Below are 26,085 nucleotides of genomic sequence, written 5' to 3'. Positions count from 1 at the left end.
GCGATTGGCATATTTTCCTCCGCACGCCAGGGGCAGCTCTCCGCTAACCTGCACGTGATTTCTTGTAACTTATTGTTCTGCTGGACCTTGAATGACGTAAGTCGACCAACCCACCATGATCCACGAAGTACACCCCAACGCCAAGTTTAGATATAAGGGATGATATTGCCTGGCTCGATACTCCAATAACCAACTTTCCATGCGGCTGTTGGTATATTCACTATGGCTCTTTGGCAGACATCCCTGATTTGGGCGGTCTATGCAATCGTGGTGGCCATTCTATTTATGGTCGCCTCGGTGTTCGTTCATGTTTATCAGACTCCGCGCGACCGCTCTTTATCAGTGACACTGGTGTGCATAGTTGCCATCGTATGTCTTCTTGCAACTGTTCTTTTACTACCAGTTGATGTTGCGCTGGTCTCTTCCACGGTCTCATCGTCCAAGGGCCGACGCAAGGACTGGGCCACTCAGGAAGTAGTGGACAGCATTACCCTCTCTCTAACTCTCGTATACTACATCCTATACTCGGTGGACATCCTACTCTGTCTTCTCGTTATCCCTTTTGCCTATTTTTGGTATGAAGAATACGATGAGGTGGCAGCTCAAGAAGGGGAGCAGTCCGTCGGACAGCGGTTTTGGGGCGCTTCCAAATACACACTATCATTTGTTGCCATCTTGATCATCATGTTTTCTGTCGGCCTTTTCGTGCCTATTTCTAAAGCTAACGATGGAGGCGGTCTTGATTTCTTCAAGAATCTAATAGGCGGAAATCGTAAGCCCCTTCCTCTCTTACTCGGATCACCTATCTCTCCTGGTCTAGTGCTGATAACCGTTTATCAGATATCGAACGCGCTCTTATTTTTGCTTTGGGCTTGTTTATAATGGTCGGAATGTGCGTGTATGTTCTACACACCCCAATAGGCTTAGCTATCCTTCCAATTCGCCTGATCAAAGGTGGCCATTCATTATCAACCAAAAGCTTGATCGCAACCTCCTCTGTGCAGCTTGAATCAAACAGAGAACGGCAGCGCCAATTAGAAGGCCGCTGTAGGGGGAATTCAGAACTCTTATCTTCCAAGGACCGCAGAGAGCTGGACGCTCTAGCGCGGGAAGAGAGAACATTAATCAGGAGGCATCACCTAGCGCAGGAGGCAGAAGGGGGTTCCCAACCCTTCTTGATGAGGGTGTGGTTTAAGCTTGAAGCTTTTTGCCGCCCGTTTAAACTTTTATGGGGGCTGATACTACTGGCTGTTGCGCTATTAACTTGGGTATCTATGTTCCTAACCGCTATTGACAAGGCGAAAAACTCAATATGCAAGCATCATTGCGGATATATCCTTGGGCACATCAACATCTTCAACCCCATCAACCAAATATTTGTCCAATCAGCCAAGGTATTTCCGGTTGACTACGTTTTCTTTACTATGCTTGTGTTACTATTCTTCTGCAGTTCAATTGTTGGCATTACTACCGTTGGTATTCGATTTCTATGGATCAATATCTTTCAGGTTCGAAAAGGCCATACATCTCCGCAGGCCATACTCTTGATGACGGGCATGTTGGTCTTGTCCATCCTTGCTCTCAATTACTCAATATCTATGATCGTTGCACCTCAGTATGCAACATTTGGGCCGCAAACGTTCTGCGATCGTGCTCCTGATTTATCCGGGATGCAACCGGACTGCTCAAAAGCCAGGCATCTTATCATACCTTGCTCAGAAGCAATCAATAGTCGGGCTACCGAGGAGGTCTGCATTCCCAGTATCGCCAGCACATTTCTAAATTCGCTATCGATAAATTTTCCTTTTTTTGGCTCGATATTCTTTTGGGTTCAGTTTGCTTTCCTTGGTAAGTAACGCCCAATCCATAGACGGAATTCTGCCTAATATTCATGTAACAGGTATTTATCTACTTGCCCTTATCGGTTCGTTTCTACGCTCTCCAAAACTAGATGAACGACAACTGGATGAAGACGCCGAGAACGCCGAGGAGGAGGCCCTTCTGGCAAGATCCAGAAGCAATACCGGTGCCCAGTGGCAGAATGTTATTGGCAGGGCTAACAGGCGTAACGATATTCGAAGGGAAGAGGACTAAATCTTTCTGGACCCCGGGATATCTTAAAATTAATCCGATTTGGCAACTCTTTCAACCGATAGGTAAATCATGACTGTGCTGGATTTCAAACACAAAAGGCCTCGGGCTTATCCCTGCTCTTATTTTCAATCCAGTCCCATTTGCTCTAAGAATCATGATAGCCGAAAAAAAAAAAAAGAAAAAACTTGAGTCGACCATCGACCCATATTCATTAGGTTTTATAATCTTTAAGGCTTCACACGGTCATTTAAAAGTGCCAATGCACTTTCAAAAGCCTTTATAACATCCATGTCTGTAGGTATGAAATTGTTAGGCATGAACATACATTTTAGCTGCGACATACAGTGCTTCCGCTTTTTCTCCAGAGTCTCCTCGGAATTCTGGACGTGGTGCATCTGCGTCCGGAACCTATGAATAAACATACTTAGTGTTATGTACGCCATATTTCGTGGAATAACTAACCTTTTCAAGGCTCTTGTTTCATCATGCTCGACTGTGGTTTGCGACCAAGCTGTGAATACCTAGAGATTCATGTCAAAGCCCGCGGGGTAAGTGCTATATCCATTATAAAGTACCTGGAGCAGTTTCGTAATACGGTCTCGCAGTTCTTCATCAGATTTCTCATGTTGGTCCATCATCCGTATGTAGCTGCTTTCAAGTTGAGACCAGTCACAATCCATGATTCTCTCGTTGAGTTCCGGTTCATTCTCCGCAACATCTGGCTGCTCAACAGCGGCCTTGCCTCGAACCGCCCCGGATTTTGGGCCATGAAGGCGAGATGGTGTTTTGTCACCAGACCCCATGTCGATTAATAGGGTTTGCCGGATGCTCACCGTATTAAATTCAGCTGAAATAACAAAAATAAGATGCAAACTCATCAACAATACACGAATTTCAGAGAATAAAACTCACATTCTTTTAGAGGTTGCGGTGTATCATATTCAGAGCTTTGCGGGTCGGGGTGCTTATTGGATGCTCTTATTTCTCTGCCTCGTGGGGATAGCGATTGTCGTTTGTTGCGGAGTTGCTTCAAAAAAAAAAAAAACCCTTCCTTCATGTATGAGAAGAGGTAAGGAGTGCTTGATACAGTTACTGCTGAATAGGCACTAGTGATTTGATACCCGGAAAATCTAATTCAACGCACTTTTGGGTGGTCACTACTTTGGGTTGTATATGTTTTCTGTTCACCAATTCCAACCTACCCTTCCCTTCTAATTTAAGAAGAAAATTGTTTAGTTGCTGAATTTAACAACTAAGGTAGGAAGAATAGGCTGATGAGATGGTTGACGTTGGGTCTCAAATTACACCCAGCCAGGACCAAGGAACAAGAGGGTTGTTGAGGTAAATACGGTCATCGCTGCCTGAGGCAGCATCAGGTGACGTCGTTGCCTCCCTCCGACTAGGCTAACCTCTAATCTTCCCATCAAAATGCTGGTACTTAAGATAACTATATCCTGCTTACATCCAGGTCACAAAATCCTCCCATATCTTCCGCCGTGTTTATCCTTGTGACTACTTAGAACGAGGCATGCTTCATTTATTTTCCTATGCAGCCGTTTCAGTCGATACCTATGGGTTTGAATCCGAGCAGCCGAACTACTACATCAATACCTGATGTCCTGGGATTTTGATTTATCACGTCGAAGACCTACTGTGCGGCTTTTATCCTCTTACAATGAGTTGCGACATATGTTCTCGCGTTCAAGCACCGGCGTTTATCTGTCAAACATGTGCGAGGAGTCGGCTTTACCAACTACGCACTGATACCGTCAGAGTTCTTTTGGAAAGAGAATACCTAGGCCAACAAATCGAAGCCGCCACGAATCCTAGACTAAGTCAAGAAAAACTTTTAAGTGAAGACAGAGAACATAATGTGCCAGGGGTGAACGGAACTAGTAGGCTTTGGGTTCTTCAAAGTATGAGCAATGCGCAAGCTCAATCTTTGACAAGAATGAAGGCCGCTGCTGGCCAAATTGAAAGCTTACGGTCTCGGATTAAAAATAAGAAAATCGAGATTTCTCAACGCAAGATATGGTTAGCTCGTCGGCGATCCGACTCAGCATCCGCTCTATATCAACTCTCGGAGCGAGAGACGGGGCTGTTAGGCGGCGTCCGAAATAACATCAAAAGGACGGATCATATTTGGCACTCTAATCACAGTAGAACAGCTGAGGCCCGAATTTTCCTATGCCGGGAAGCTGCTAGCCTCTACGGTTTAAGACAAAGGGTCAGGAAAAAAGACGATGGGCTAAAGGAAACATACACAATTGGAGGTGTACCCATTCTTGATCTAAGAGAAATGAATGGAAAGTCCCATCCCTGGTTTTCTGGTCGCGCAAACATTAACACTTTAGCAGGCACTTCGCCAGACCATATTTCGACTTCTTTCTCTTACATAGCCCACATCCTTGTCCTTGTTTCCAACTACTTGTCGCTGAGGCTTCCAGCCGAGTTAACTCTTCCACATAAAAATTATCCGATGCCAACTATATACACGCCCTCCGCGTCCTATCTTCCAAGAGAGGCGCTTTCAGCATCTTACCCGGACTATTTTTCGCCGAGTCCAACGGTATCCCGCGCCGCTGATACACATGTCTTTCTACCTCGGCCTCGGCCACTTCGGATTGAGATATCACTTCCAAAGCTAGCCAAGGAGGATCCTGGGGCTTATGCTCTCTTCGTTGAAGGAGCTACACTACTAGCGTGGAATGTGTCTTGGCTATGTAGAAGCCAAGGTCTTAATCTAGGGTCCGACTCTTGGGAAGAAGTTTGTGATATCGGGAAAAACCTATGGCAGCTCCTCGTCGCGCCCCCCGGGCAGTCGTCGACACTTGTAAGAGCCCTTACGGCTCGCGAGATTCAGACGAAACTCAAATCTCCCAAAGATTCCCCTAGAGCAACCATTCAGCGAACGAAATCATTTCCCATGCTTGGTCATTATTCGCATGGCACTGCTCACTCCTTCCTAGGCGCATCTGAGGGTGTTGAATTTATCCGGAACTGGAGACTACCTACTCCGACAAAAGTAGTTGATAGGTTGAAATCGACACTTCTCGGTGAGATGGCCAGCGCGGAATGGGAATTGGTGGAGGAAAAAGAATGGGACGACATACCTCAAGAATCTGCGCAGGCAGTTTCTCGCGCGCCTGCAGATGGCTCACGGCTGATGCGTGATTCTCGATCTAGCTTGGGAGACGCAACTTCCATAGTGTCTAGGATAAATGCTTCCAGCACTCCCATGAGCGGGTCGAGGGGTAATAGCGGGTGGACTAAGCTTCGAAATAGATAATAGGCGTGACAGAGAATTTGGTGCTTAGCCAGTATGCTTGCTTTTCTTTACGATAAACCACGCTTGGGACTCGGGAGTAACCTCGGAATAAATACTCCGTACTATGCAGCTACTGTAATGGGGCAGCCGTCAGGATAGGAAGTCCAAGACCGGGTCTCGTCAAACACCCCAAAATAATAGTAGAAAAGGAATAAGAATAAGAAAGACCTCAAGTGCAAAAGTTTGAAAGGGGTCAGACTAACAGCTTGAGCTAGTTGATGAAAAGGGAGTACGTTAACGAGTAGTAACTAAGCCAAGTTGTGTAACTAGCTGAGTTGAGTGAGTTAACTAAGTTAGTTAGTGGACTCCTCGAAGCTGACTAAACAACAGTAGTTAACTAACTAACTTAACTAAGTAACTAACTTAACTTTTTCTGTTGATTGATAAGATAATAACCAACACAAAGCAACGTGTTGACTTACTTGAGCGCACTACCCCTTCCACATTATGTCTGCTCTCAGTATATGATGGCTACATTTTCATAAATATATTAGGTCAACCTGGCACACCTTAAATCTAACCCAAGTCCCCCACGCATTTTTCCCCCCTTTAAAGTGCCGACACCGACTATCAACGAAATCACACAATCATCAACTTATCGGTATTCTATCCGGGTCATGGATACGTCTGAGCTTAAAGAACTCGCAATAATTGATCACATGAAATTCATGATATGATGTTACAACATAAAGGCATGGAGACCACATGTGAGTCTCTCAAATGTTGGCTGTCTTATCACACGTAGACCGCCACCGGCCTCAACAGTATAACTAATCTGCCATAGGGTCTCGATTTAGCGTCCCCGCGCTTTCAGGGGTATCAGATGCTCTCCTCCAAGAGGAGCTTTCGCGACGAAACATGTATCGTGATACGGGCGACGATAAACCTACATGCGGATCAATCAAACAGGGCACCTACAACACCCCACTCCATGTAATGGCACTATTTCTCATTCTAGTGTTGAGCACGCTGGGTAGGTCCATCTTCTTATTGCGAATCCTATTCTCACTTAACCTATGTTCTTGAAAAAAGCTTGTTCGTTTCCTATCCTCGCTCGCCGATTTCCGCGCCTGCCGATACCCCGGCGGTTTCTCTTTATATCAAGGCATTTTGGGACTGGAGTTCTGATTGCCACGGCATTTGTTCATTTACTCCCGACAGCTTTTGTTTCCTTGACTGATCCTTGTCTCCCTCGGTTTTGGAGCGAGAGCTATCGCGCTATGGCTGGCTTCGTCGCGATGATCTCGGTATTTGGCGTCGTGTTGGTGGAAATGTTTTTCGCGATGAAGGGCGCAGGTCACGTCCATGGGAGCGAGTATGATCAATTAATCGGCGATAGTGTGGGTTTAAGTGGCGATGATCAGCCTGGCGACTCAGTTTATTCGCGACTCGAGGCAAGTGAATCAACAGACAACATCCATCTTTCCTCAATGCATGAGGATCGGATGCCCGCTTCATCAGGAACGCACGATAGTCGTCTAAGGAACTCGACAGAAAATTTCGGTCCGGAGAGGTCTTCTAATCATCTAAAGGAGAGCACGTTTGGTGCTGTGGAGGACGGCGGTGACGAGATTTCTTGTGCCGACACGAATCGGCGTCCAACACATTCTCGCCATTACGTTTCCCAGTCTGCGACGTCTCATACTGATCCTAAAATTTCCCTACAAAACCCTAAGCGTCAACTCTTGCAATGTCTCCTCCTCGAGGCTGGTATTCTTTTCCACAGTGTCTTCATTGGGATGGCTGTTAGTGTCGCTACGGGCACTTCGTTTGTTGTTCTCCTAGTGGCCATCTGCTTTCATCAAACATTCGAGGGTTTCGCTCTCGGCTCTCGGATTGCATCGCTGATTCCAGATCTCTTTCCCCCCTCGTCAATGAAGCCATGGCTCATGTCCATCGCCTATGGAACCACAACCCCTATTGGTCAAGCCATTGGGCTGGTTTTACATAACTTCTATGACCCAGCCAGCACTACAGGGCTTCTAATGGTCGGGATCACAAACGCAATAAGCAGCGGACTGTTGCTCTTCGCCGGCTTGGTAGAACTTTTAGCCGAAGATTTTCTCAGTGAAGAGAGTTATGTGACTCTACAGGGTCGCCGACGCTTTGAGGCATGTCTAGCGGTTGCAGCTGGTGCACTTCTAATGGCATTCGTGGGGGCATTTGCTTAGGCCTTATTGTAACTTGGGGGAGGGGGGGTTCATAATATACCTTATCCTTACATTTTACGGTTTGCATAGTATATAATATATACACGGACACGCGCACACATGCACATATATATATATATATATTGCCCCCACCACTGCCCTCTTCCATTCCGCATTTATATGCGTTCTCCACGGAACACGGTTAACGATTTTTATTATCGGATTATACTATTGGCCATGAAAATACTAATTAGCACCAGCCATCCCCCTGTCATACCACTTTATATGCCAGCATACTCCCGGGTGATCATTTTATGGCCTTACCTAATGGGGGTTCTATAATTTAAAACTAAAGGGTAGGCAGATGGCTTACCTATAGTTTCACGGTATATCAATAGATAGTAATAAACTAGTGGATGTAGGGGTTATATATATGTAACCTACTTTGCAAGGAATCCAACCCAGGCTTATAGCCTATTAAATTACACTATTCAGCCATAAAAATGTTAATTTGTATTATCTATCCTTCTATACTGTTTTACATGTGAACGGATATTCACACCTATCCTAATTCCTCTAACCCCGTCTGCCCAAGGATATCAAGAATGGATCATTATAGTATATTTTTTTTTCCTATCCCAGAAGTGATAGTACGCACTAGTATTAAGCATACATAAATAATACGTCAGAATCGGTGTGCGCTAAAAGTAAAGGAAACGCAAAAACTAGATTAGTCAAAGGCAATCAATGGATAAAGGAAATGGCCTACATTGCCCTGCGTGAAAGCAAAAATACAATATTCTGAACAGTATACGTTGTGATATCTCTGGTCGAAGCATGAGGTCATGATAAAAACATGGTGACTATACTATTAAAGGTGTAGCAAATGTCACCACCGCAATTATGGCTGCGATTAAGCGAGATACTCGACAACCAGAGCACTGGCACCGCCGCCACCGTTGCAAATACCTACACAGCCGACCTTGCCCTCTTTAGCCTTTAGAACTCCGAGCAAGGTTGTAAGAATACGAGCGCCACTAGCCCCAAGGGGGTGACCAATAGCCACAGCTCCTCCGTGGACATTGACCTTCTCCTCAGAGAGGCCAAGCAATTTCAGGTTTGCGAGGGCAACCACGCTGAACGCTTCGTTGATTTCAAATGCATCAACCGCATCCTGGGACACGCCAGCATGCTGGAGGGCCTTGGGAATTGCAAGGGCTGGGGAGGTAGTAAACTTGCTGGGCTGCTGTGCCGCATCGCCCCAACCAAGAATCTTCGCAACTGGCTTCAAGTTAAGCTCATTCAACTTGGCCTCGGAGACCAAGACAACTGCAGCAGCGCCATCGTTAAGAGGTGATGAGTTGGGGGCCGTCACTGTTCCATTTGCAGGAATAAATGCGGGCTTGATAGCGCGCAGCTTATCAGGGTTGAGCTATTGAATGACCATGTTAGTTCAATGTCCAAGGTTATCTGCCATTAAAAGCCGGGACATGGGATCTTACGTTCTTTGGTTCGTCATCCTGAGATACTGTAACACCTGGCTTGCCTCTGAAACCAGGCAGCTCAATGGGTGCTATCTCATCGTCAAGAAGGCCAGCCTTCTGAGCAGCTTGGGCCTTTTCGTATGATCGAATGGCGTAATTATCCTGCTGCTGTCTGTCGAAGCCATGATCCTGGGCACATTCCTCTGCTTGCAATCCCATGAGTTCTTGCTTGCCTACATCCGTCAACCCGTCCTTCACAATACCGTCAACCATGGTCTGGTTACCGTATTTAGCACCGGCTCGAAGGTTGGGGAGGTAATGAGGAGTGTTCGACATAGATTCGGTTCCACCAGCCACAACGATATCCGCATTTCCCGTCATAATAGTCTGCGCTCCAAGAATAATGGCTTTCAGGCCTGAAGCGCAAACCTTGTTCACAGTGGTACACACTGTCGACGCCTCGAGACCGGCACCGAGAGCGCATTGTCTGGCAGGGTTCTGGCCAACACTATGCCGAAGAGATTAATATCGCTATACCAATTATGATGTTTATGGTTCTGACAAATTCTGCGGCTGGTACTCACTTAGCCGAGAGAACGTTTCCGAAGAAAACCTCCTGGACGTCAGAAGACTTGACCCCATTGGCCCTTTCAAGGGCGGCTAGATTCAACCCCTGTTAAAAACCTGGAAGTTTCAACGGGAGCGAATGCACTATACCTCTGATCGCATGCGAACCAAGCTGCGGGGCAGTTTGGCTCGAGAGAGAGCTGCGGAAAGAGCAGAGCGTTAGCGCACGCTGCAATGTCATTCCGTAAAATAGAATGTAAAGTGTTCTTACCCCAAGAATGAACCCACCGGCGTACGAGCATAGGACACGATATAGACAGGGGGAAGGGAGGCCATGTTGGAAGGGAGTTTGATTAAAGAAAGATGAGGTCTATGCCGGGTGATATCAACGTTCGGGGGAGAAGACTGAGTCTGGGAGTGAACAATAATCGGCTCGAGATACACAACGAAATGAACTCTAGCAAAATCGCACCACGGAGAGCTCAACCCCCTTTTATATACCTCGAAAACTGAAGGAGGGCGGTTGAGCGGTGTCGGCGAGGTGGGGTGGGACGGAGAATACGTAGGTAGGAACAGGCATAGGTAGCCCTGAAGGCACAAAGATATGTAAATTTAGGTCTGGAAAATCCCAGTATTCCCGAAATCAACAATCATAGGAGGCTCTTAAGTATTTAAGAAATTCCAATCCATATATTCTTCATTTTCCCTGGAAAATTCTGTGGTGAATTACCCTAACCGTCCATCAGCGGGCTCAGATCTTGTAAACGGGAACGCCAAGCTCGGTGGGGAGTTCTTGAAGTTACCCCGAAGAGCTCGTACCGGCTGAGAAAAAAGTAATGCACCATCGGCCTTCAGAGCTTTGGTGCAACTGGAGTATCCCCAGAACAGCATAATGGATGACCTTTATGATGAGTATGATTTAACTATGCCGGGATTTCTATCCTAGCCTCTCGTTTTCCTAATTTGTGCGTGATTTGGCTGACCAGCTGTCCAGGTTTGGTAATTACATCGGTGAGGCTGCAGAATCCGATGAAGAGCTCCAACATGAAGACATCAAGCCACAGACCTTCAACTATGACGAAACGTTTGGTGCAGATGAGGATGATGAAGCAATTCAGCAGGAATTGATGGAAGTGGACGGTATGCTAGCAACCCTTTTCGTCTTCGATCAACCGCGTGGTTTCTCTAACACTTTACACTCATTACACAAGGCCCATCCAACGCTGTTATCCTACACGAAGATAAGCAGTACTATCCGAGCGCACAACAAATATATGGTGAAAATGTCGAGACTTTGGTCCAGGAAGAGGATTCACAACCACTTTCAGAACCTATCATTGCCCCTGTTACCCAAAAGAAATTCTCAGTTGAGGAGAGCGATCTGCCTCCAGTCTTCTACTCGCGCGAGTTCATGACAGACCTGCTTAACTTTCCTGAACAAACAAGAAATGTCGCGTTGGTGGGTCATCTTCACCACGGGAAAACAGCATTTATGGACATGCTTGTCATGCAGACACATGATTTGGCCGAGCGGCTTGATAAGAAGACGGGAAGAAAAAGAGAAGAGCAACTTCGTTATACCGATATTCACCACTTGGAAAGAGAGCGAGGCCTCTCCATCAAGTCGGCGCCTATGAGTATGGTACTTCAAAGTTCGAAAGGGAAATCGCATCTGTTCAATATCATTGATACTCCAGGGCATGTGAATTTTGTAGATGAGGTAGCTGCCTCATCTCGATTGGTTGATGGCGTTGTTCTCGTCATTGATGTTGTGGAGGGCGTGCAGGCAAATACTGAACAGATCATCAAGCACGCAATCCTGGAGGATCTGCCTTTGACAATGGTGGTGAACAAGATGGACAGACTGATTCTAGAGCTCAAAATACCTCCGAACGATGCCTACTTCAAACTGAAACATGTTATCGAAGAGGTTAACACAATCATCGAGAGTGTTGTGCCCGGACACGGAGAGAAACGACGGTTGAGTCCAGAGAAAGGAAATGTCGCTTTTGCTTGTGCTTCAATGAAATGGTGCTTCACTCTGCAGTCGTTCGCCAAGAAGTATGCCGCAAATTACCCTAAGGTCGAAACGGCGGACTTTGCTTTACGCCTTTGGGGTGATATTTTCTTTAACCCAAGGAGTCGAAAGTTCACTCGGAAAGGAGTTGAGGAGAATTCCAAACGGACTTTTGTTAAGTTCGTCTTGGAGCCCATTTACAAACTCTACTCACACACTCTCAGCGAGAGCCCTGAAGATTTGAAAGAAACGCTTACTAGCGTAGGCATTAGCTTGAAGCCGTCACAGCTCAGATCAGATGCGAAGATGCTGCTCGACCTGGTATGCGAACAGTTCTTTGGACCTGCCGGGGGGTTCGTGGACATGGTTTTACGACACATACCTTCCCCAGTAGAGGGTGCGAAGCGTACTTTGGACCGATATTATACTGGTCCATTGGACACTAAGATCGCAACCTCTATGGTTAAGTGTGATCCGGATGGTCCGCTGATGATCCTTGTCACGAAACTTTTAGCAAACACGGATGCTTCGCGGTTCAACGCTCTTGGAAGGATAATGAGTGGGACCGCCCAGCCAGGCCAGCAGGTTCGAGTGCTCGGAGAGGGATATACACCTGACGATGAAGAAGACATGGTCCATGCTACTATTTCAGACACATGGATCCCCGAAACTCGATACAACATGCCGACCAACGGTGTCACGGCTGGGAATATGGTTCTTCTTGGAGGCGTGGATAATTCTATTGTCAAAACGGCAACTCTGGCATCCACCAAATTTGAAGATGACGAGGAGGCACATATTTTCAAACCGATTCGACATATGACCGAATCTGTTTTCAAGATCGCAGTTGAGCCAGTAAACCCGTCTGAACTTCCTAAAATGCTGGAAGGTCTTCGCAAAGTTAACAAGAGTTACCCTCTCATTTCAACGAAGGTAGAGGAGTCTGGAGAACATGTAATCTTGGGGACAGGGGAGCTCTATATGGATTGTGTGCTTCACGACCTTCGCAGGCTGTTCTCCGAAATGGAAATTAAGGTCTCTGACCCCGTCACTCGTTTCTGCGAGACAGTTGTTGAGACGTCAGCTATCATGTGCTATTCAATAACGCCGAACAAACTGAACAAGGTCACAATGATTGCTGAGCCTCTCGATGATGGAATATCCGAGGATATCGAGAGCGGCAGAATTAGTATCAAGGAGCCGATACGCAAAGTGGCCAGGTTCTTTGAAGAAAGGTATGACTGGGATAAACTTGCAGCGAGAAGTATATGGGCCTTCGGTCCTGATGAGATGGGACCAAACATCTTACAAGATGATACTTTGCCTTCGCAAGTGGACAAAAAGCTACTTGGGGGCGTCAGAGACTCCATAACTCAGGGCTTTAGTTGGGGTACACGGGAAGGCCCCTTGTGTGAAGAGCGTACGTCCTAAGCTCCCTTCCTGATTTATCTAGCTTTTGTTCTAGAGATGCTAATATATGCTTTCGCAATACAGCAATTCGAAATACGAAGTTCAGGCTCACTGATGTTTCCCTGGCCGATCAAGCCATATACAGAGGAGGTGGCCAGATAATTCCGACTGCTAGGCGAGCCATCTACTCATCATTTTTGATGGCCTCCCCTCGCCTGATGGAGCCGATATATTCTTGCTCGATGACAGGACCTGCAGATGCTGTTGCATCTGTGTATACCGTCCTGTCACGAAGGAGAGGCCATGTCCTTTCCGATGGGCCCATTGCAGGAACTCCCCTTTATTCGGTCCGCGGTCTGATTCCAGTCATAGATTCGTTTGGCTTCGAGACGGATCTCAGGATCCATACTCAGGGACAGGCAGCTGTCAGTCTGGTCTTTGATAAGTGGAGTGTAGTTCCCGGAGACCCGTTGGACCGTGAAGTGAAGCTAAAACCACTGGAGATGGCTCCCGTAATGGCGACAGCCCGTGATTTTGTTTTGAAGACGAGGAGGCGAAAAGGCCTGGCCGAGGATGTAACCGTTAGCAAATTTTTGGAGCCGGAGCTTTGGAAAGGTCTGAAAGAGAGTGGAGTTTTAGATTCTTGACGGCCTAGGGTTAAACAAACGTGGCAACCGAATTCCTGGCTTGAATATTTGTGATTTAATCGCGGGTGTCGACAGACTAATGTTCCTGAATGATGAAAAGCGTAGTGTAGGAACGAGCCGACGTATTTTCCAGTTTTCAGGAATGGAAATTCATTGACAGGTCTCCAGCATTTTTGCAATAACGCCCATTAGCGTACCATTCTCCAATGCTGCGGCGACCCTTTCCTTATCGGCAAGTTGTTTGTTCACTTCGTCGGCAGTACTATGTGTCCCTTCTTTAATCCGCACGTCTACCCGGAATCGTGGTGGGAGAGATTGTTCAAGCCGAACCCGCACACCAAGGCCTATGACGGTCGCCAGGCTGCAATGTGTGATGGTTGGCGTTATGAGAACAGTAACTGTGCGAAGAGGCGAATCAGGTACATCTGACAGAGCAGGTTTGATTCGGATATCTGGGAGCGAGACTACTGCCAAAGCGCCCAAGGAGATGGGATGTTCGGGATCAGATATGGTTGATATAAGATCTGAAAGCCGTTAGCTTTGTTTGGGGGGGTAAATGCATGGAAAGCGACTTGTCTTACCGTACACCTCTTGTTCGTCTATAGGCTCCTCCAGCAGATCATCATCATTTTCGGATCCGGAGGTCGATGGTGAATAGTCAGAGAGTACGTCAACGCTCAAAGAGGGGAGTGCCGACGAAAAGAATTCGCTCCCATATGTGCTACTTTTGTGGGGATCGGACAACCGAAGGCGAGTAGGAAGATCGGCGGTATTCAAGATTGTTGGGTTCGAGTTCTGCATCTCAGATGCCATTTTGAGGCACGAAAAGTTAAGTATGGGGTGTAACAGGAGATGTTCGGTGTAAGAAAGGACTTCGTACTCCGTAGATTGTTCGAAGATGTTCAGTGGCGCAGGGGGGGAACAATGATTATCCTCCGGGTCGCCCCGCGCCTCGAGGTAGTTTTGGAACGAACTACAGAGTAGACTACCTAGTATCTATCAAGGTGTACAGATTACAGGAGGTAGGGTTGAAGAGCCCGCCACCTCACTAACTGTTCAGATTGTCCGATTATACTCGTACATCGCCTTTAATCTCAGTAAACTACCAGCTTAACAATCTAATTATGACCACGATATGTTATTCCATCATCTTCTCAGGTTTAAATGGATAGGGAAATAATTAGATGCAAGGAACCTTCCAGGGTTCTGTTAAACCTGATTGACTGAACGCCAAATACTGGAAGGATGGTCTTCTGGCTTCTTTATAGGTTGGCCATGCTTGGAGCGGGCGTCGAGAAGCTTCAAGAAACCTTGGGTGTAGATCCGACTAAAAGTAGGGCTTGGGAAAGGTGTTGAGTGACTGAAAATCAGGAAAGGGCCGAAGTTCCTCCAGGCGGAGTCGGCAATACGTAGTACGTACCTAATAATTGTCATGATCTGAAAAGTGGGTGGGCTTTGTGGATGGGTAGGAGGTGGGTGCCACTGGGTGGTGCGCTACTGCTGGTCACTGGTGGTGCCGCACATCAGCGCCCCCTCAACACCCGAGGCCGATCTCCCTCCCTCCATCCCTCCCTGTCGAGTAGCTGACGATTCTTCCACCACTACCACTTGACTCTTCCCCGAACTGATTGACCGCCACTGTTTTATCTTCTTGCTCGATATAACGGCGTAATTCATCACCCGTTACAACCCTCCATGCTTTGTTCAGGCTCCTGAATCGATTGTCCGACAACTTACGTTTGGCGCGATACTCGAACCATCATAGCTATGATCTAGCCGCACCGTGATCTGCTTTGGAACTTCAACGACACGTTTACTTGCAAACAAACCCCAAGCCTTTGTGCACGGCCCATTCTTTCTGTTTATACCTGGCCACAAGTTCATGTCGGTCTTCAGTCTTGGAACCCTAACGGACCTTTATCACCTCGACAATCGAGAACGCCGCTCCTCTGTCTCTTGTGATCCAATCAACGCGCCTTTCAATGGTGAAGGACAATTGGACTGTAATGCCTGTCCCAGCTCATATCTTGAGAGCAAACAGTCAGAACTGAATGTTATATAAATATTGGTGCTGCTAGTCCACAATGCGCTCCGCATAACCTCATTTACTCATTAGCTGTGAGTTCCCTCGGCCCCTTCTTCTCTTGTTGCCAGCCCATTAAGGAGCGTGTCGTTCCATTTGGCGCTTATTCGTGAATTGCGCATTTGTTATTCGACTCCAAAGAGCTACGCTTTCCACAACTGCTTGTCGTACACGCCTCCCTCTCCACGTTACACCTGCCCACCTTTATCTCTTTACACTGACTTTTGCGCAGCAACCACCCTAGACACCATACATTTGTCACATATTACAGTTTCGATTTTGTCTCCCGGGGAGACAAGCCAGATCGGCTTTCAAGTTATCCGGCCCAATATATCTTCTCGTTGGTTGGGAATACGCCAGCGCCATCGCGATTGTCGAACCCTACGTCTTGAGTTAAAAAAAAAAAAAGGTGTCAGGATATTCATACCATTCTCGCGCCGCATCGGCAGTTTTACAGTTGCTTTCGGTTGTGTTTTGCATAGATCTTTGGATAAAGCTTTACCTGGAGTGCGCATAACCGTGAAGTCCTGCATTTGAGTCGATTGTCTACGGTTTTTGCAATTCAACACTTAAACCAGCCTACAAGACCAGTGAGCTGCGACGATTAAACTTGCAACTCGTGTGGAAAGCAAGGCGGGCCTTGCGATAGCTGCGCTCCTTTCACAAGAAGCTTTCTTTTTTTGCCCGTCAGTTATATTCGAACTTACATCCCCTTTCCCTTAACCACTTCGACTTGATATCCGAAATGCAGGGATATTCATATATGACCCCGACGGGCCCTCCACGCGAAGGGCAGAAAAGTAAGGCTTTTCGCTATCCTCACCCCGGAACACCCTCCTCGATTGCATCCCTTGAGAAATAAATTGTTTAATATATGGGTGACCGCTAATGCCCCGTTTCAAACCAGACTACGTTTTTGTCGATGAGCATAACAGACACAAAAGACTCAAAGGTAAACCAGTCGTGATCACTATACCTTATTCATTGCTGAGCGCTGGTTATCTAGTGATGCGCGCATGCAATGGTTGCCGGAAGCGAAAGATAAAGTGCGACGCTGCCACAACAAACACTTGGCCTTGTTCGGCATGTACTCGACTTAAGTTAGTGTGTGTGCCTCCTGCCATCGGGCAGGACGGCGATTTCGCCTCGGGACAAGGCCCCGAAGGGTACCAGCCTAACTCACTCGGCACATTTAATGCGCCGGAATCTTCGCATTCACTTTCATCGTATGCTATTCCACAACCCTATCGCGATGGGGTTTCCCCCCATGGGCAAATAATGCCTCACTACAATGACGGTGTAGGCTCATTTCCCAATTATGCGCCTGAACCCGTCTCGAGCCAATCTAGTCTTTATGAAGCTAGGCCACCACATTCTTCATACCAGCCCCAGCAGATGTTCCCTGTTCCTCACACAGAAACCATGGGGACAACTGAAGGAGTAGAATTGGGGGATCACGAACATTCCACTGCCGAGAACCTCAGCGAAGTACTGGGTGAGTTAAAAATCGATGAGACAGGAATTGGTGAGTCTGTGCCCTTTTGTTCCAAGTGATGTCAATTAATCGCTGGATAGCACCATATATTCGACAACAGAGGATGGACAGATCAGAGCCGGAAATTCCGACACAGGATGAGACGGAAGAAAATCTGCCCCCTCTTCGCACTGGAGCTGGCTCCAAGATTCGCATCCCTCCAGAACTCATGCCATCAGATGATGAAGTCATGAACTATTTTAAGATATATTTTGATGATATCCACCCCTATGTACCCGTTGTTCACCGAGCACATCTGTATTATCAATGGCAGAATGATCGAAGATCAATCTCTCCTCTTCTGCTTGAGGCTTTATTTGCGTGCGCAGGAAGGTTATCTGACGACCCAGCTCAAGGAGCACAATGGCTGGCTTTAGCAACTAGTGAGGCCTCTTCAGCCACTCTGACTCATAATTGATACTGACTTCAACTTCTATTTTCAGGACATGAGTCTAGCTTTATGGATGTCCCGCGCTTGAGCACAATCCAAGCGCTCCTTCTTCTCCTAAAGGCACGAGAGTCATTGCCCAAAAAAGGCTATTATTACCGATCGTGGCAAACTGTCAAGACAATTATATCGATGGCTAAAGATTTGGATATCCATGAACATTACAATATTCATCTCGAGGAAAGAACCTGCAATCTAAACCCGGTTGAATGCTTAGTTCGAACCAGAATATGGCAGGCCCTTTTAGTTATCGAGGTCATGATAGGTGCGCCGCAAGGTATATATATCTCTATCCAAGCTCGGCGTACGGAGTTAGCGGTACTGATAATCTTAGGTCGTTCGGACTATGGCGTGGATCCACAAACAGTTAATATGCAACCCGAATTAGATATCAAGAACATGGATCAATTCGAAATTGATCGAACCCGGCAATATGCCTATTTCGTTCGGAACGCTCATCATATACGTATACTCACCGATGTTTACCACAAGATCAAGAGGCAAAAAGACTGGGGTTCTAATTCCAAGTTCGTTGAAAACAATCCTCTTTTCGCCGAATGGTTGCAAAGCCTTCCTCCGGATTTACAGGTCAACTACCCTCCGGATGGATCCCCTCCGTGGATCCCTTCTCACTTTGTTGGTAATATGCATTCGCATTGTCATTTGGGCATAGTTCTTTGCCACCGACCCCAATTGCTTGCCTCAAAGTTTCCAGCAAATGGAAATTGGAAGATGCATATGGCGTTATGCTACTCGTCTGCGAAGTGCCTCTGCAAACTCCAAGAGGCAATTCTTTCTCGGTTTGGGCTGTCTGGTCTTCTTTTCATGCAAAGAGGCATTAATTTCACTATTTACTGTATACTGACATGCACTATGTTACATCTCGTAAGTTAAGTCTATTCCCATTCCGCGCCAACCATGGCTTGACTAAAGTTTGGCAGGTTGCCATAACATCTCCTGACCCTGACTTTCACACTGACGCGCGAGATTATTTTACTCGCCATATGCGGATACTCGAGCGATGTTCATCGGCTTGGCCGATGCCAGAGATTCAAGCACAGATCGATTCTTTACGGCTTGCATTCTCCGCCAACACAAACCGACCATTTGAGCTGAAACCCACGTTCCCTTACGGAAGCCCATCCGAGCCATACCAGCCCAGTCCTACTCTAGAGACACAATATCACCCACAGCCTAGCCAGATCTCTAATCTACAAGAAAGAGCTGGCTTCCACCCCTATCCTATAACCCCTCCGATATCGGCTGACACTGAAGAGTCGAAGGCTGGTACACCTCAACTACAACCCGCCAATATACTTGCGACGCATCCTGTCCATACGGAAGCTCCTTTGGTGGATGAGAATAGCTGGGATCCGACTCGTATTATCAAGTATGGAATACCGAAGACTCCCAGTTTTCCCTCACTGACCTCTTGTGTATAGCCAATGGGACATGGCATTTTCATTTAGTCCTGCCGTGAATACAAACTCTCCGCCGATGCCAATGCCTGGAACATCACAAGGGGTACAACCTGCTTTGGTGGACCAGTATGCCTTACAATATCAACAGCCAACAAAAATTGCTGCCACACAACCCCCATCGGTCCCACAGCCACAGATAAACGGGCAACAAGTGGTGTTTACGGCGCGCGATTGGCAACAAAGCGTGGCAAGCGTGTATGATCCGCATGGCCTGAAAAGGCGCTGGAACTACTCCGTTGACTTGGGTATGGATAATAACCCTAAGCGCCAACGTTGACATAACAACACCATCATCATCACCCGGGTCCTCCTAATATTGGTCACATTGCGCCATTTGGATGGTATGGACGCGCCCGTGGGCGTAATAACTAATTGTACAATGCTATAGTGAATATAGACGAAATTCAGCATGATACCCATGAATTATTTCAATCATATTCCTCTCAAATTCTTTTCGCAATTGTCTAATATTGATCTTTGTAATCTCTTCATAGCCATTATTCACTCATTGCCTTCCGTATTCAACACATGAACTCCCCTTCAGGTGCTTATGATTTAACGTACAGTAGTACTTGATACCGTCGTTTCCGAACCTGACAAGCAGTTTCCAGTATAATCATAGATCCTTCATTTGCTACCCTCATGTATTGTCAAACATCGTGCCTAGATCACTTTCATTTTGCATCCGCGAGTTTCCGGGGCAGACTCAAAATATTATTTGTGCGTCCCTCAAAAGGTATACAGTTGACATTTTTAGAAGAGCTTCTCAGATGTGCCAAATACGTACAAAAAAAGAGAGGGAGGCACAAATAAATTACGCATTGGAGATTTGTGAGATGACACAAGAGCCCCATCATAAAAGCTTCAAGGCAAGAATAGTAGCACCTAATTTGATGCCTTGATTAGCTTGAAGACATAAAAGCAACAGATAATCCCAGGGTTGTATTACACCTCTAGCAGATAATCGTGGTTTCAGCCTACCGAGTTCATGGCTCAAGTGCGCTGGCCAGTGCCTATACGCTCTTCACGAGATCTAACTATTCTTGCCTTATCACCAGGTAAAGGCTTCAATTCGTCGCTAGGGTCAAAGTTGGCGCGGATGCGGTTCTGCGCGGACTCGCGACCATTGTTTTCACGTTCCAATTTGCGCAGTCGCTCTTCCTCGAAGATTGTAAGATCATCGGATGTGATTGTTATGGCAGTGGGTTTTCGGCGGATCATTGTGAAAGTTTTACTAACAACTGTAATGTCAGTGTTATGTAAATCTATTGGAAGGGATAATGAGGTGATATTCGAGGTCAGCTCTACAATGCCCGTTGTTGAACCAACCTAGGATTATGAAATCCGCGCAATTGTATCACGTGATATCCAAAGTCGGAAATCCGACGACAGGAATCTTTTCCAAAGTGGATGCGACACCTCTGGCCCCTATCAAGCGTTGTGGTCTAGGATGCTTCAACTACGGACCATGCTACTGCGCCCACGGCATGTGGGATGGATAGAGCCATCCATCCTTTCAGCTCGGCAATTTTCCGTATCCAGGACATCGAAGGCAGATTCACCTCCACCCAGTAAGTCGCAGTATTTCAGGCTCAAGTCTCCCTGAGCATATCAATGTCTACATTGCTCTGCAACTCAGAGTACAAATTATTGTGGCCCAGTGATGCCTCTCAGGCTTACTACGAATCGATGCTAATTGCGATACAGCTCAATCGAATTCTTCCAAATCGTCAGTCGACCGACCAAGGAAACGAATCCCGCCTGCACAATTAAAGTTCAACAGTCCCAGTCCAGACAGGCCTCGTCCGCGCCGAATCATCGATGCGAGGTCTTTGGCAGCCTCTAAACCTGGTGGCCAGCCAGCAAATATCCTTAAAGGCCCACGCCGCTCAGCAGGTCGAGGTGGGACGTCGGCGCGTACACGAAAGCCCTATAACTCGAAGCCGGCGTCGCGCAAATCTGGCCACTTTCCTCAGAAATACTCAAGTGCAGAGGATAATGATACGGACCAGATTATTGAACTTGAAAATGTGTATCGAGAACTTGCAGAGAAAACAAACCCCACCCGCACTCGCTATCAGCCTGAGTTCTCTGACTTACAGAGCTTGAGTGAGACATGGCCGTCATTGCCGACAGATATTACGGCGACTACTGCAGGCATTTCTGAGAAACTTTCGCTACTTAGTGAACGCTATCCGAATGGCTACGTCCCACCTTACGTACTCGGCAAGCGACTTTTTGAGGGGAAATTTGTCCAGTTCCGGAGTGAGGAGGAGCAGGCCGAAGCTCTAGACGCCGCCAAAAAATTTGCCCAGGAGGCTGCAGACAAGCTCTCACAGGAAAAGGGCGAGTTGGTAGATCCCGAGGCCTTGACTTTCAAAGGCGTGGAAAGTGCAGAGCATAGCTCTTTGGTTGAGTCTCTAGTTCAGGGAAAGTATCCCACGGTGGGTATACCGCAGGCCAGCAAGCCCACTGTTATCGGTGAGGTTCTAAAAAGCCTGAGAAACAACGAGACTTACCAAGCTTCCGGGAAAAAGACACAATTCATGGCAAAGCTAGAATCACTCCTAACTGTCAACCGCCCAGCCAAAAGTGTTTGACAAGATGAATCCACCCACTGGGGTTATTGTATATTATTGTCTTCCCTTGCGTATCCGCAATTTCATCCTTTTATTCTCGATAGCTAGTTGTACTTGTGACAACATATGATGTACAGACTTCAAATACAAAGAACACGTCATATGTACGACGAATTGTGTCATCTTACCCTACATGTTGATACAAAATTTAAGCATTGAACCCTCACTCTCAAGCTTATACTCGTTCCATAACCTTCTTCGCGGCCTCGAATAGCTCTTTCACCTCTTTCTGACCCTTCTCCGTCAGCTTCTCCATTTTATCTTGTGATTTCCGGGCATCATCCGGCCTGGCAATCTTTTTCTTAACGATTTCCTGAAGACGTTTATGGATAACTCCGCGCGAATCACGGACGCTACTAGCAGCTCGTTCCATGGCTGTCTTTGCAGCGAGAATAGTCTGGTCTCGAGATTCTTTCGTTGGCGGCGGAATCGGGATGTTGAGTTGGAGGCCATTATGAGGGTCGTGTTGCGGAGTCAAGGATAATCTGGAGGAAAGAATTGCCGATGATATAGGTCTCACATACTGTGTAAAGACGAATCAGACTGGGACGAAATCGGGGATCTTCTATCAATGTCTAGACATACGTTCTCCTCAGAGACCAAAACAGTTACCATGCGTCCACCTTTGGGTACAACCTGGGCTATCTCTCCTAGTTTCGCTGTTTCCTTCGCTCCCTTGCTCAACTGGACACGAAGACCCTCGATTGTCTCCGTGCTCAACCTCCCTCCCATGCGGAGCCTTGAAAGCTCATCCTTGAGTCGAGATACTGCGGCCGCAATCCCGTGTTCAAGTTGTGAAAGGTCTAGAGGGTCCCCGGGCGCAGAAATTGCCTGAGAAGATCTCGCTTCCGAATCTGATTGCCTCACGATATCCCGTCTCTTACTTTTATTTGAGAATGGCGAATTGGAGAAGTTCCGTAGAAGGGTATGGCGTCGGAGTTCTATCCCATATACGGCTTGGGAATGGGGTGCTTTAAAAAACGGTAAAAATTGCTGCGTAAATACTGTAGGATGGCGCATCATTATTGTACGGGATTTTTGATAGTAAAGTATAATTGACTGTTAAAGACTGGGACGAAAGGTTTCAACTTCCTGGTAGGTATAGGCTCGCATAACTGTCCGGTGGTGCCAAGAAACTGAGAGCAAGTCTTACTCCACTTCAACCCGAATTTCTCCATTCCGTGAAGATTCCTGCTGGGGGAACTGGAAAGTCGACGGTCAAGACTCCCTCCCGTATAGCTAGCTACAATATTTTGGATATCTTAGAAGATGCAGTTGCAAAGAGTCTACATATATTTTCATTTTATTGACAGACTCGTCGTAATCATTAAAGCTCCAAGCTACCCTCATGTATAAAATCTAGAAGATACTTTTGATAACGATCATTCCCCCAACCCATGCCAAGTAATTCCAGCCCGGAATTCTTACTATGTCCAACTCGCAAGTATCAAGTCATGCCGCCATAAATTCGACCTTTACCGCGTAGCCATAGCCTTGGTAATGAGTCTCTTGAGAGCCAACTCCTTCTTCTTCAGGTCGTCTGGGGTCGAATCCTCGACCTCAAGCTGTGCCATAGCATCGCTGAGTGCGGACTCGATCTTCTCTCTGTTACCACGCTTAAGCTTCATCGACATGGTGGGGTCAGAGACGATCTCCTCAACGCGGGAGATGTACGACTCGAGCTGTTGCCGGGATTCGAATCGCTTGGTGAAGGCCTCATCGCTAGTCTTAAACTTGGCAGCATCTTCGCAAAAGAAAGAGAAAATCAGTGACGCTCTAGATTTGGGAGGGAGACGCTAGATAGGAGCTGACTCACCGTCAATCATCTGCTCAATCTCAGTGGTAGAAAGTTTGCCGACAGCGTTAGAGATAGTAATGTTTGCACTGCGGCCGGAGGACTTCTCTGTGGCAGTGACCTTGAGGATACCGTTGACGTCGACCTCAAAAACACACTCCAGAGCAGCTTCTCCAGCTCTCATAGGCGGAATGGGAGCCAAGGTGAACTCGCCCAGAGAGGTGTTGTCGGCGCAGTTAGTACGCTCACCTTGGAACACAGGGAACTGCACAGTGGTCTGGTTATCCACCACAGTGGTGAAAGTACGCTTTTTGATGGTGGGGACAGTCTGACCACGGGAAACCACGGGAGCGAAGATGTTGCCCTCCATAGCAACACCAAGAGAAAGAGGAACAACATCCAGGAGGAGAAGATCCTGGGTTTCAGCGGAAGTAGCCTTTCCAGAAAGAATACCAGCCTGAACGGCAGCACCATAAGCAACAGCCTCATCGGGGTTGATACTCTGCAAGTATTGTAAGTTTTATCCTTATCTATAATACCAGGACATTAGAAGAACAACTCACCTTCTCTAGCTTCTTACCGCCGAAGAAGTCGCTCAGCAGCTTCTGGATGCGAGGAATACGGGTAGAACCACCAACGAGCACAATCTCATCAACTTGTTCCTTTCCGAGACCAGAATCCTTCAGGACCTGCTGAACTGGCTCAAGAGTGCCAGAGAATGACTTGGCATTGAGATCCTCAAAGCGAGCACGAGTGATAGAGGTGTTGAAATCCTCACCATCGAATAATGAGTCAATTTCGACAGTGGTCTGAGTCGCGTTGGAGAGAGTGCGCTTGGCACGCTCACAGGCGGTTCTTAGACGACGCAGAGCCCTTGCATCACCAGAAAGGTCCTTGCCAGTCTTCTTCTGGAATTCCTTCTTGAAGTGCTCAAGAAGGTTCGTGTCAAAGTCCTGACCACCAAGGTGGGTATCACCAGCAGTCGCCTTGACCGTGAAAACTCCACCTTGGATGTTCAGCAAGCTGACATCGAAGGTACCACCGCCAAGATCGTAAATCAGAACATTACGCTCCTTCTCAGACTTTCCAGAGCCCAGACCATAGGCAATAGCAGCGGCGGTAGGTTCGTTGATGATACGGAGAACATTGAGACCAGAGATGGCACCAGCATCCTTAGTAGCCTGACGCTGGTTGTCGTTGAAGTAGGCTGGGACGGTAATGACAGCCTTCTCAACCTTTTTCCCGAGTTTAGTCTCAGCGACTTCTTTCATCTATTTATAGGCCGTGTTAGCATGTGATTGATCAAGCAGTGCAGCAAAGAATGGTCATTGACTGAAGTGAATAAAATGGCCATTGCGTACCTTCATCAGAACCATGGATGAGATTTCTTGGGGAGTGAAAGTCTTGGTCTCTTCGAGGTACTCGACTTCCACAACAGGGTTTCCACCCTGGTCAACAACCTTGAAGGGCCAAGACTCAACGTCCTTCTTGACGATAGGGTCCTCATAGCGTCGGCCAATGAGACGTCTGGAGAGAAGAAACGAAGTCAGGTTTCGCGGCTTCTACGCTAGCCTCAATCTCAACTTACTTGATATCGAAGATGGTGTTCTGGGGGTTCATGGCCGCCTGATTCTTCGCCGCCTCGCCAATCAAACGCTCCTTATCGGTGAAAGACACGAAAGAGGGAGTTGTGTAGCTACCCTGTTCATTGGCAACTAAACGCGAGGTTGGTAAATGGTCTTGTCAAATGTCTCTTTTTTTTTTCAAAACATACTGATTTCCACATTTGTGCCCTCATAGTTGGCAACACAAGAGTAAGTTGTGCCTGGGTTGGCTGTCAGCGAGACCGAAAAGGGCTTGTAAGGAAGAACAAAATATTATTAGTGCCTACCAAGGTCAATACCAATGGCGCCTTCGTAAACCTCGTCAGACATTTTGACAGGGGAGGGAGTAAAAGGTGTTGGGTATGTAGGTTTTAAAGGCGGGTGGTTAATTGAAAGGGGAAAAAGGTAGAGTCGAGGGTGTTATATATCCGCTTCCAGCCTTTGTAAGTGGGAGCGGTAAAATTTTGGAGGGCAAAAAAAATAACCCACTTTCGAAACTTTTTTTTTGCCTCGCGTCCTCGGTTGGATACCCAGAATTATGGTTGGCGGGGCTAACTATCGGAAGGAAACAGGATTAGATAAGCCACCATCACTGCTGCGATTAACGAGCTTATCGGCCCGGCAGGCTTGCCTTGCCAACGTGCCGCCATCCAACTGAACCAAAACTGAGTAGTACTTATTCCAAGAGATTATTGGAAAAGCTAATAAGTTCAAGTAGAATTGGAACTATCAGTAAGGTAAGTATAAAGTCTCTGATAATACCAGAGAAGGCGCATACGTAGCAAATTAAAAAAAAAAAATCCC

The 26,085-nt window shown here is 47.0% G+C and overlaps 10 protein-coding genes across 10 annotated transcripts; 5 read left to right on the top strand and 5 right to left on the bottom strand.

The window, feature by feature from the left end:
* Positions 1 to 113: 113 nt before the first annotated feature.
* Positions 114 to 2,373, top strand: ASPVEDRAFT_37155 (putative LMBR1 domain protein). Its single transcript, XM_040811406.1, has 3 exons — positions 114 to 772; positions 841 to 1,848; positions 1,901 to 2,373. The coding sequence occupies exons 1-3, from the start codon at positions 223 to 225 to the stop codon at positions 2,092 to 2,094; spliced, it is 1,752 nt and encodes a 583-aa protein (XP_040663496.1). The 5' UTR covers positions 114 to 222; the 3' UTR covers positions 2,095 to 2,373.
* On the bottom strand, positions 2,322 to 2,897 carry ASPVEDRAFT_79425 (uncharacterized protein; the record flags this gene model as incomplete). Its single annotated transcript, XM_040816687.1, has 4 exons — positions 2,322 to 2,386; positions 2,438 to 2,502; positions 2,557 to 2,615; positions 2,670 to 2,897. The coding sequence occupies 4 exons, from the start codon at positions 2,895 to 2,897 to the stop codon at positions 2,322 to 2,324; spliced, it is 417 nt and encodes a 138-aa protein (XP_040663495.1).
* ASPVEDRAFT_59380 (putative ZIP family zinc transporter) lies at positions 2,896 to 7,872 on the top strand (the record flags this gene model as incomplete). Its single annotated transcript, XM_040815480.1, has 4 exons — positions 2,896 to 2,910; positions 4,181 to 5,348; positions 6,207 to 6,395; positions 6,455 to 7,872. 4 exons carry the CDS (start codon positions 2,896 to 2,898, stop codon positions 7,591 to 7,593), a joined length of 2,511 nt encoding a protein of 836 aa, XP_040663494.1. The 3' UTR covers positions 7,594 to 7,872.
* A 613-nt stretch (positions 7,873 to 8,485) lies between these two features.
* On the bottom strand, positions 8,486 to 9,959 carry erg10B (acetyl-CoA C-acetyltransferase; the record flags this gene model as incomplete). Its single annotated transcript, XM_040806344.1, has 5 exons — positions 8,486 to 9,004; positions 9,075 to 9,564; positions 9,641 to 9,729; positions 9,769 to 9,823; positions 9,895 to 9,959. 5 exons carry the CDS (start codon positions 9,957 to 9,959, stop codon positions 8,486 to 8,488), a joined length of 1,218 nt encoding a protein of 405 aa, XP_040663493.1.
* Positions 9,960 to 10,281: 322 nt separating this feature from the next.
* Positions 10,282 to 13,697, top strand: ASPVEDRAFT_59378 (116 kDa U5 small nuclear ribonucleoprotein component; the record flags this gene model as incomplete). The annotated part of the gene is made up of 4 exons (XM_040815479.1): positions 10,282 to 10,535; positions 10,618 to 10,763; positions 10,835 to 13,060; positions 13,135 to 13,697. Exons 1-4 carry the CDS (start codon positions 10,516 to 10,518, stop codon positions 13,695 to 13,697), a joined length of 2,955 nt encoding a protein of 984 aa, XP_040663492.1. The 5' UTR covers positions 10,282 to 10,515.
* Positions 13,698 to 13,847: 150 nt separating this feature from the next.
* On the bottom strand, positions 13,848 to 14,637 carry ASPVEDRAFT_59377 (iron-sulfur cluster assembly protein CIA2; the record flags this gene model as incomplete). The annotated part of the gene is made up of 2 exons (XM_040815478.1): positions 14,279 to 14,637; positions 13,848 to 14,221 (listed from the first exon to the last, which is right to left on the bottom strand). The coding sequence occupies exons 1-2, from the start codon at positions 14,508 to 14,510 to the stop codon at positions 13,848 to 13,850; spliced, it is 606 nt and encodes a 201-aa protein (XP_040663491.1). The 5' UTR covers positions 14,511 to 14,637.
* A 1,888-nt stretch (positions 14,638 to 16,525) lies between these two features.
* ASPVEDRAFT_880044 (Zn(II)2Cys6 transcription factor) lies at positions 16,526 to 19,877 on the top strand (the record flags this gene model as incomplete). The annotated part of the gene is made up of 8 exons (XM_040818218.1): positions 16,526 to 16,580; positions 16,688 to 16,732; positions 16,787 to 17,305; positions 17,356 to 17,697; positions 17,758 to 18,039; positions 18,097 to 18,647; positions 18,704 to 19,152; positions 19,205 to 19,877. 8 exons carry the CDS (start codon positions 16,526 to 16,528, stop codon positions 19,518 to 19,520), a joined length of 2,559 nt encoding a protein of 852 aa, XP_040663490.1. The 3' UTR covers positions 19,521 to 19,877.
* An 816-nt stretch (positions 19,878 to 20,693) lies between these two features.
* Positions 20,694 to 21,843, top strand: ASPVEDRAFT_24658 (uncharacterized protein; the record flags this gene model as incomplete). Its single annotated transcript, XM_040809685.1, has 2 exons — positions 20,694 to 20,814; positions 20,951 to 21,843. The coding sequence occupies 2 exons, from the start codon at positions 20,694 to 20,696 to the stop codon at positions 21,841 to 21,843; spliced, it is 1,014 nt and encodes a 337-aa protein (XP_040663489.1).
* A 214-nt stretch (positions 21,844 to 22,057) lies between these two features.
* On the bottom strand, positions 22,058 to 22,902 carry ASPVEDRAFT_124321 (ribosome-recycling factor; the record flags this gene model as incomplete). Its single annotated transcript, XM_040806167.1, has 2 exons — positions 22,058 to 22,405; positions 22,468 to 22,902. 2 exons carry the CDS (start codon positions 22,900 to 22,902, stop codon positions 22,058 to 22,060), a joined length of 783 nt encoding a protein of 260 aa, XP_040663488.1.
* A 198-nt stretch (positions 22,903 to 23,100) lies between these two features.
* On the bottom strand, positions 23,101 to 26,008 carry hscA (putative Hsp70 chaperone (HscA)). Its single transcript, XM_040811404.1, has 7 exons — positions 25,569 to 26,008; positions 25,452 to 25,502; positions 25,266 to 25,392; positions 25,039 to 25,204; positions 24,241 to 24,948; positions 23,699 to 24,179; positions 23,101 to 23,626 (listed from the first exon to the last, which is right to left on the bottom strand). Exons 1-7 carry the CDS (start codon positions 25,609 to 25,611, stop codon positions 23,358 to 23,360), a joined length of 1,845 nt encoding a protein of 614 aa, XP_040663487.1. The 5' UTR covers positions 25,612 to 26,008; the 3' UTR covers positions 23,101 to 23,357.
* Between the last annotated feature and the right edge of the window lie 77 nt (positions 26,009 to 26,085).

This window comes from Aspergillus versicolor (assembly GCF_001890125.1).
Source record: "Aspergillus versicolor CBS 583.65 unplaced genomic scaffold ASPVEscaffold_2, whole genome shotgun sequence".
Lineage (NCBI taxonomy): Eukaryota > Fungi > Ascomycota > Eurotiomycetes > Eurotiales > Aspergillaceae > Aspergillus > Aspergillus versicolor.
This window is presented reverse-complemented; position numbering and strand designations above follow the sequence as displayed.

Coding starts and splice junctions, on each gene's coding strand:
- ASPVEDRAFT_37155 (XM_040811406.1), top strand. CDS start 223: ATGGCTCTTTGGCAGACATCCCTGATTTGGGCGGTCTATGCAATCGTG. Junction 773..840: donor GAATCTAATAGGCGGAAATC/GTAAGCCCCTTC, acceptor ACCGTTTATCAG/ATATCGAACGCGCTCTTATT. Junction 1,849..1,900: donor GGTTCAGTTTGCTTTCCTTG/GTAAGTAACGCC, acceptor TTCATGTAACAG/GTATTTATCTACTTGCCCTT.
- hscA (XM_040811404.1), bottom strand. CDS start 25,611: ATGTCTGACGAGGTTTACGAAGGCGCCATTGGTATTGACCTTG. Junction 24,949..25,038: donor CATCCATGGTTCTGATGAAG/GTACGCAATGGC, acceptor GCCTATAAATAG/ATGAAAGAAGTCGCTGAGAC. Junction 23,627..23,698: donor GATTGAGCAGATGATTGACG/GTGAGTCAGCTC, acceptor TCTTTTGCGAAG/ATGCTGCCAAGTTTAAGACT.